The sequence below is a fragment of the Echinops telfairi genome, unplaced genomic scaffold, assembly GCF_000313985.2.
Source record: "Echinops telfairi isolate 266 unplaced genomic scaffold, ASM31398v2 ScPeMD7_7469;HRSCAF=8507_1, whole genome shotgun sequence".
Classification (NCBI taxonomy): Eukaryota; Metazoa; Chordata; class Mammalia; order Afrosoricida; family Tenrecidae; genus Echinops; species Echinops telfairi.
In genome coordinates, this window is record NW_022111373.1 from 893882 (window position 1) to 902030 (window position 8149).

At 57.4% G+C, this 8149-nt stretch overlaps 1 protein-coding gene across 1 annotated transcript; it reads right to left on the bottom strand.

Annotated features, from left to right (window-relative positions):
- Window positions 1-1244: 1244 nt before the first annotated feature.
- EGR1 (early growth response 1) lies at window positions 1245-4989 on the bottom strand. The gene is made up of 2 exons (XM_004696645.2): window positions 4566-4989; window positions 1245-3840 (listed from the first exon to the last, which is right to left on the bottom strand). The coding sequence occupies exons 1-2, from the start codon at window positions 4867-4869 to the stop codon at window positions 2537-2539; spliced, it is 1608 nt and encodes a 535-aa protein (XP_004696702.1). The 5' UTR covers window positions 4870-4989; the 3' UTR covers window positions 1245-2536.
- Between the last annotated feature and the right edge of the window lie 3160 nt (window positions 4990-8149).

An 8149-nucleotide genomic window follows, 5' to 3' on the forward strand; every position in this document is an offset into this window, starting at 1 on the left:
TACCCCCACAGTGACTGGACCCTCTGGGGTCACATTGATGCAAGAGGAAGCGGGCACCTCATGCCTCTTCCACAATCTGGACAAGTCCAGCCTCCTGCTGCCCACTCTGCCCTGGAGTCCCAGGAGGCTGCCAAGAATCACAGCTCCAGCTGGCAAGTGGTAAGATTTTCTTCCTGGAAGGATTCTTGGCTTGAGAACTGGCCCTCACTTCTTCCATCCCTTGACAGCCTCAGATTGCTGGGGAAGTGGGGGCGTGGGGGGTGGGAGGCAGGGCCCGAGGAGTCCCAGCTTTATTACTGTTTGCCAAACTCCTTATGTCGTCCCTGCACCCATCTCCCCGCAAGTGTCGGTGGCAGGGGTCCCATTAAAGCACGTTTCCCAATGCTGGGTAGAGGTGGGGGTGGGGGGGAGGGCCAGCCAAATACTTGGTGCCAGGAGAGTGACTATCTCTGGCCACACACGCCCCACCCCTCACCCTGGGCTGCTTGAGCTTAATGTGGCCAGGGTAGAGCACAGGCCACGAGAATGAGAAGCCCCACTATGGGAGCTCAAAGCTAATTCACCCCAGTGATGGACATAGAGAATTACTCCAGATGGACAGTCCTTGTCTCTGTCAAGGCCCTAAAGCAAAACCCTTCAAAAACCCAGAGTCCATTTGAACTCACAGTGACCCTACAGGACCAGTGCAGACCTGCCCCATGGATGCCAAAGCTGTACTCTTTATGGAAATAGACTACATCTATCTCTCAGAGATGGGCTGATGGATTTGAACAGCTGACCTTTTGGTTAGCTGTTAAGTGCTTCACCACTATACCACCACTCACTCACTGCCACTGAGTCAATTCTGACTCAGGGATCCTAGGACAGGGTAGAATTGCCCCTGTGGGTTTCTAAGACTGTAACTCATTTTTGTGGGTGTTTGTACTTTATTTTAAAAATTAGTTTTAAAAAAACAAAACAAAACAAATTTAGTTTTATGGTGCTATATTTAACACATCATACAGTTCAATATTCCTGAGACTAGGGACTATAACTCTCTATGAGAATAGAAAGTCTCACTTTTCTACCGAGGAGTGGCTGGTGGTTTTGAACTGCTGACCTCAGGATGAGTAGCCCAATGCATAATCTCTATTCCACCAGGGTTCCTCAAAAGCCGTCCAGTCTTCTGACTTCAGGCCCCTCCAGAGGGACAGTATTGCTGTGCCGCCTCAACCCTCACCCAGAAGCACACACCCACTAACAGCTCTTTTATTTTCTCTTTAATTTTTCTGAAGGATATACACCACATATCCCATGGGCAATAAAGCGCATTCAATGTGTTTATAAGCCAAACAGTCACTTTGTTTAAGCAAACACATGTACAAAGTAAAAGAAAACCACAAAATAATGAACTGCATGTTCATAACATACGAAAATCGCCGCCTACTCAGTAGGTAACTACAACATTCCAACTCCTGAATATATTTATAAATTTACATTTTCAGTTAAAAAAATAGACTTTAGAGAGTTCAGATTTTTTTGATTGTTTCCCCCCATACATTCTGGAGAACAGAGGCTCAGCTCAGCCCTCTTCCTGGTTTTGCTCCCAAAGCCTCCCCCGGAGTCATCACTCCCTACCCCCCTTAAGGCTGGAGGTGAGCACATCCCTCACAATTGCACATGTCAAGCCGCTAGCAAGGCGCATCACACAAAAGGCACCAAGACGTGAGACTTCTTTAAAACCAAGAGGATGACAAATAAAAACCACTTTCGAAAAAGGAAAAGAAAAACCAAACCATATATATATATATATGTATATATATAGATTTTTTTTTTTTTTGCCACATGTGAGAGTACGGTGGTGGGGAAATATTTACAAAAAGGTTAACGGAACATCACTCTGACACATGCTCTGATTGACACCTCAGACGGCTGTTTCAAAAAAAGCTTCACACATCGTCACAGCATCGTCACAAAATAGAGGATCATTGGTTTGCTTGGGGTTTTTTTTTTTTAACCACCCCCCCACCCTTTTTGTTTTCTTCCAAGTGAGGACTTAATTCCAAATAATACAATAGGATATGCAAATTATCTTCACATCAAGAGTACCCGGTGGGAAAGACATGAAATCCATGGCACAGACGCTGTACAAGGTGCAGGGGTGGGCTGTGAGGGGCCCAAACCCCATGTTGCCGACTCAAGTGTTCTAGCATTGAAGGGAGCAAGGGGTCAGGCGTACGATGGAAATGATACTGAAATGATATATCCAAACTCCATGCAAATCAAGTTCTTTGGATAGAGGGGAAGAACTTGAACATGGCTGTTTCAGGCAGCTGAAGTCAAAGGGGACTGGGAAGATGGGGCCATGGGCACAAAGGATTGTAGGGCAATGGACGTTCCAAGAAGGCCTTGGGGTCCAGTAGCGGGAGGAGAGCACCCGGCTCTGAAAACCTCCGGTTGACCTAAGAGGACACCCCTCCAGCGGCCATGCCCCACTCCTGTCCTGAAAGTCTCTTGTGTTTGTGTTTCTTTCTTCTGTTTGGTTTCCCATTCCTCTTCAGCAAATTTCAATTGTCCTGGGAGAAAAGGTGGCCACCATGTCCGAAAGGCCTGTGGAGGCGCTGAAGGAGTTGGTGACCCCCGAGGCGGGGAAGCTGCTGACCTGGGCGGGGAAAGCAGGGGGCACCGCAGAGTACGTGGTGGTCACTGACGGCGAAGGGAAGCCGCTGTGCACAGGGGACGGGTAGGTCGAGGAGCCCGGAGAGGAGTAGGAGGTGGGCACGGGCGATGGGTACGAGGTGGTGGCTGGGGACGGGTACGAGGTAGCCACTGGGGACGGGTAAGAGGAGAGGGAAGAGGTGGCCGAGGACGCCACCACACCTTTGTCTGCTTTCTTGTCCTTCTGTCGCAAGTGGATCTTGGTATGCCTTTTGCGTTCATCGCTCCTGGCAAACTTTCTGCCACAGATGTCGCAGGCGAAGGGCTTCTCGCCCGTGTGGGTTCGGATGTGGGTGGTCAGGTGGTCACTGCGGCTGAAGTTGCGCATGCAGATGCGACACTGGAAGGGTTTCTGGCCAGTGTGGATGCGGATGTGGCGGGTGAGCTCGTCGGAGCGGGAGAAGCGGCGGTCGCAGGACTCCACAGGGCAGGCATAGGGTCGCTCGTGGGGGGGAGTCTTGCTGGGTCGGTTGGGGTATTTGCGCATGCGGCTGGGTTTGATCAGCTGGGACTGATACGTGGAGTTGAGGCCCTTCAAGTCCTGGGACCCCGACTGCGTGGCGAAGGCCTTGATGGTGGAGAGCGGAGTAAGGGAAGGCTGCTGGGTACGACTCTCCAGGCCCTGAAAGGGCTTCTGGTCCGGGGTGCTCAGGCCCAGGTCCCCCTGCTGCTGGGGAAACAGGTAGTCCGGGATCATGGGCACCTGGAAGCCGCCCTTGGCAGTAGGGTAGGCAGGAGGCGGATACTGAAGCGATGCGCCGGCCGAACCAGGAAAGGCCTGGCTCTGCGGCTCGTGGAAGATGTCGGCGTTGGGTGTGGGGAAGGTGGGCGCCGCGGAGTAAATGGGGCTGCTGTCGTTGGGTTGCACCGAGCAGCTCAAGGGTGGGCTCTGCGAGGCCGAGGAGGACGAGGAGGCAGTTGGCGAGGGAGCCGAGGACGAGGTGGCCGGTGGGTTGGTCATGCTCACGAGGCCACTGACCAAGCTGAAGAGTGGCTCAGGCCACAGGGTGTTGCCGCTGTTTGGTGCGGGCTCCAGGGAGAAGCGGCCGGTGTATGTGATGGGAGGCAGCCGGATGGTTTGGTTGGAGTAGGTCGTCTCCACCAGCGCCTTCTCGTTATTCAGAGAGATGTCAGGGAAGGACTCTGGCGGGAGAGAGAAAGGAGGGGTGGCCTGGTTACTGGAGAGCAATCACTGGAAAAGCAAAAGGACCCCAGCTGCAGAGCAAGCGAGCGAGAGAGCGAGAGGTCGGGACGGCTACCAGCGACTCCCGAGCTGGTTAATAATTGATATAAGCAGATTGCAATGTTCCTGGGCGCGCTCCAGCAGCAGAACCCATTTCAACAACAGCTGACGCAAATACAGAGAATCCCCCTCCATTGCAGCTCCTAACGCTCCACAGCGGCTCGCTCGAGGGATTCCCGCCGGCACCCCCAACGCACAGCCGCAGCTAACAGGCACCCCCTACCCTGGCCTGCCTGGCCCTCAATGGCCATGGAATGCGGCCCTTCCTTGGGGACAGGCAATGCAAGCCTTTAAGGGAGGGGGGAGGTTGGGAGAGCTGAGCCCTGTTCAGCAAAACAAGTCCTCCCCCTCTGCACCCACCCACGCAGCCCGAAAGCTCTCCATCCAGAACGACAGCTCATTCCTCTGCACACCGCTAGGGACCAGGGAGGGGGTGTCCCTAGCTAGGTTTCCCTCTAACACATGACCCTGGGGATCAGAGGAAGGGAAGGGAAACCCCACTCGCATCCCTAAGGACCGCGAGGGCTCCTGCAGTGAAGGGGGGCGCTGCAGAGGCGGTGGGGGAAGGACTGGCAGCCGGACTCAGCGAGAAGGTGGCTCATCCACGGCGCAGGCCACTGCTTACCTGCGGTCAGGTGCTCGTAAGGCTGCTCGCCCGCTTCCCCCTGCGGGTTGAAGGCGCTGCTGCCGCTGCTGCTGCTGCTGCTGTTGCTGCCGCTCCCTCCACCTCCACCGCCCCCGCTGCTGTTACTGCCGCTGCCCTCAGGGGCCCCGGCGGCACCCAGGAACTGGGGCGCCCCGTTGCTCAGCAGCAGCATCTCCTCCAGCTTGGGGTAGTTGTCCATGGTGGGCGAGTGAGGGAAGGAGCCGAACGGGTCGGAGACCTGCAGCGGGGACATCAGCTGCATCTCGGCCTTGGCCGTGGCCATCCCGGACGGACGGACGGACAGGCTGCAGAGCTGGCGTTGGGGCGGCGGGTGCAGCCCTGGGCCGGAGCTGCGGGGTCACACTCGCGGGGCCTGGCCGGATCACATGCGGGGTGCGGGGCACACTGGGGAGGGCGCAGGCGGGGCGCCCAGGCTCCGCAGGCGGGCCGGCGTGCGGACGCGGCACGGCAGCGGAGGCTGGGGCAGGGGCCGGTCCTGCAGCGGCGGCTGGCGGTGGCTGCTGGCGGCAGCGGCACGGCGGCAGCGGCTCCCCAAGTTCTGCGCGCTGGGATCTCTCGCGACTCCCCGGATCCGCCTCTATTTGAAGGGTCTGGAACCGCACGGGCCAGCCTCCGTCGTGACGTACATGGCCATATATGGGAAGCAGGAAGCCCTAATATGGCAGGACGGGCCGGGAAGACCCGGAGTGACGTGAAGCCCCCTGTTGGAGAGCGGTGGGCACCCCCAGTCCCGCGCCCCGGGCCCTGCGCCGGCTCACGCACCCTGGGTCCGCAGGCCTCGGGGAAGCCCACACTCCGGGCGCCGCGCGGGCCTCGCAGACCCAGGCTGCTCCCGAGTTTCCTGGCGTTGCCCCCGCCCCTTCCCCCCGCCCTTTTCCCTCCTCCCGGAGCCGGAAGCGGCCGGGCCATATCGGGCCACTCCATATAAGGCGCTGCCCATATTAGGATTGTTCCGGCGGGAGATCCTTCCTGCTCCTTATATGGCGTTTCCGGGTCGCTGCTCCCGGCTTCCTCGCTCCCGCCCGGCTGCCAGGTTCCAAGGCGGGAGTCGGAGTGCGCACAGGACAGGGGGCACCTGGCGCAGGCAGGGCGCCGGGCGCAGAGCGCGGGGCGCACGGCAGCTCGGGCAGCTCCCCGGCAGGGACTGGCCTGGGGAAGCCCGGGGCGGGGGCGAAGGCGAGCAGGGCCAGGGCTCCGCCGCCGTCATCGAGGGCTCGCCCGCCCACCTCGGGGACCGTGGGAGCGAGCCGGCAGCCGAGGGGAGGGGTGGCTGGGCGGGCTGCGACTGCGACTGCGGCTGCCCTAGGGAGGCGGGCCCTTGACCACGGTGCCTTCCCAGGTGTCACCGGAGAAACTGAGGCGAGGGCGTCCTGACTCCGTGCCTCCTGGCTCGCTGAGCTTTGCGAGGGCCCTCTTGTTCCTCCGCCTGCTGCCAGTGGGGTGAGGCTGCTAGGGCCTGGGGGGCCCCCACTGTGCTCGTACCCTACTCCCCACTGGGGACGAGTCCATCATTGGGGGACAGAATGAGGAAACTGGCCCAGGAGACACTTCGTCCTGGCAGCCTTGGGACTAACCCCCCTTCATCGCGTCCATCGCAGGCGGGCGGCTGCGGCGGGCTTCCCTGTGAGCTGACTGTGGAGCCCAGACTTGGCGCAAAAAAAGAAAGTAGCCCAATGAGTGGCTCATTGCTGCCCCTTGGAGGTCACCTCTCTAACTCCACTTGGGCCCTGCCCGAGCAGGCTCGGCCGCCGCCGCCGCCTCACACGGCCCCCTCCCGCTTGTGGGCTTGGCGCCGCGCCAGGCCGGGGCAGCCTTCGACGCAGTGAGAGCGCACTGAGCAGGCGCCGCAGCCGGGCTCTCCCTGCAGCCCGTGGGGAGCCGCCACCTCGGCGGCCCGGCTCTGGGATGGCACTCTTCCCTCCGAGCCCAGCAGGGTGGGGGAAGGGGGCCGGAAGAGTCTCGCAGGTCTCCCGGGAGCTCAACTGAAAAGGAAAACCCTCTCTGCAGTCACATGCGCACCCCAAAGGGAAGGGAGATTCCAGGAAGGGAAAGCTCTTGTTCTAGCTCTGAATCCAGGGGAGGTGCTGTTTTTGTAGTTGTTTTTTTAACTGAATTTTAAAAGAAAGAAGATTCATGTACAGAAGGAGGGTGCTGAAAATATGGAGGTGGGGTAGGTCAAGGGTCCTCTTCAGACCTAGAGGTTGGAAAGGGGGTGCAGGGTGGGGGTGGGGGTGGCTGCTAACTCAAGCAGCTTTCTTTTGACTCCTCGCTTCACACACACACAAAAAACAACTTAGGGAATCCAGCATTGAATCAGGTGGCCTCCAGGCCTTGTCTTTCTCCAGGCTGTAGGTTTGGGGTCCCCATACAGGGCCCCGTGGGCAGATGACAGTATGACTGTCCCCCGACTTGCTGGTTTGTGGCAGGAGTGACGTCCCTCTTGGGAGGCCTGTTGCGACAAGGCCAGGCAAGGTCAGATGGGTCTGTGCTGCAGTGTTCCTGGCCAAGCTTTTGCTCTCTCAGTTTTCTCATCTGTGAAACCGGATCAATACCGATGAAGAACTGTGGTGAAGACAAACTTTTCACGGGCTGCCCACCTCAGAAGCCCCACCAGCGCACAGTGCCTGACTTGCAGTTGGCATTCAGTAGGCAGTGACTATTGTTATTTTCAGAGGCCTGGGCTTGATCTGCTCACCCACCCATCCTCAGCCTCCAAGCAAAGCCCAGAGCCCCCTTTCTGAAAGGATGTCCAACGAGGGAGAAACATTCCAGTTCTAACACAGGGGACATGGTCCCGCAGAGCTATTCGGAACTGTTCTTGCTGAGGTCGAATATCACATCCCAGGGCAGGGGTTTTCCAACTGTGAATGTGCAGCAGAACCACCCTAGCGCTCACAAAGGGGTTATCCTCCCCCAAGTTCAGGAATGGGGCTTGGAGCAAGTGCCTCAGTCTGGACTTCCTGTGCTGTCCCTGGGACCAGAGCAAGCCACTGTCCAAAGTTTCAATGTGCAAGTGGACCTCGGGTATCTCGGTCCTCCCGGAAGCTGGGCCCTGGGAATCCTTGTAGCCTGTGTCTTTTGTTTTGCCTATCCGACATCAACTCCCTTCCTTCCTAGCCATGTCCTTTGGGAAAACACCCCATTCCATGTGGTTGGAAGAAGATGACTCCACCCATCTGGGGAGCCCATGTAGGGACCTAGAAGTAGGTGTGTCACTCAGGCTGGCTATCCATCTAGGATTTATTAGCGATTGATCCAGGGTGGTGTATGACCCAAAACAGGCCAATGGAAACCACTTCTGGAACTTTTTCTGGATCTCTTGTTATTGTTAGGTGGGATTGACTAGAGAAACAAATCCATAGATGTGTGTGTGTGTGTGTGTGTAAGAAAGTTTTATGCCAAAGAGCAATTGTATATTTGAGAAAACATCTCAGCCCAGTCCAGATAAAATCCATAAGTCTGATATTAGCCCATATGTCCGATACCAGTCTATAAATTCCTTTTCAGACTCATGCAGCACATGCAAAGATGCCAAATGCAGG

Bases quoted from the DNA above. Each gene is read 5' to 3' on its own strand.
- EGR1 (XM_004696645.2), bottom strand. From the start codon at position 4,869: ATGGCCACGGCCAAGGCCGAGATGCAGCTGATGTCCCCGCTGCAGGTC. The intron at 3,841-4,565 runs GTAAGCAGTGGC...CTCTCCCGCCAG, and splicing joins TTACGAGCACCTGACCGCAG to AGTCCTTCCCTGACATCTCT.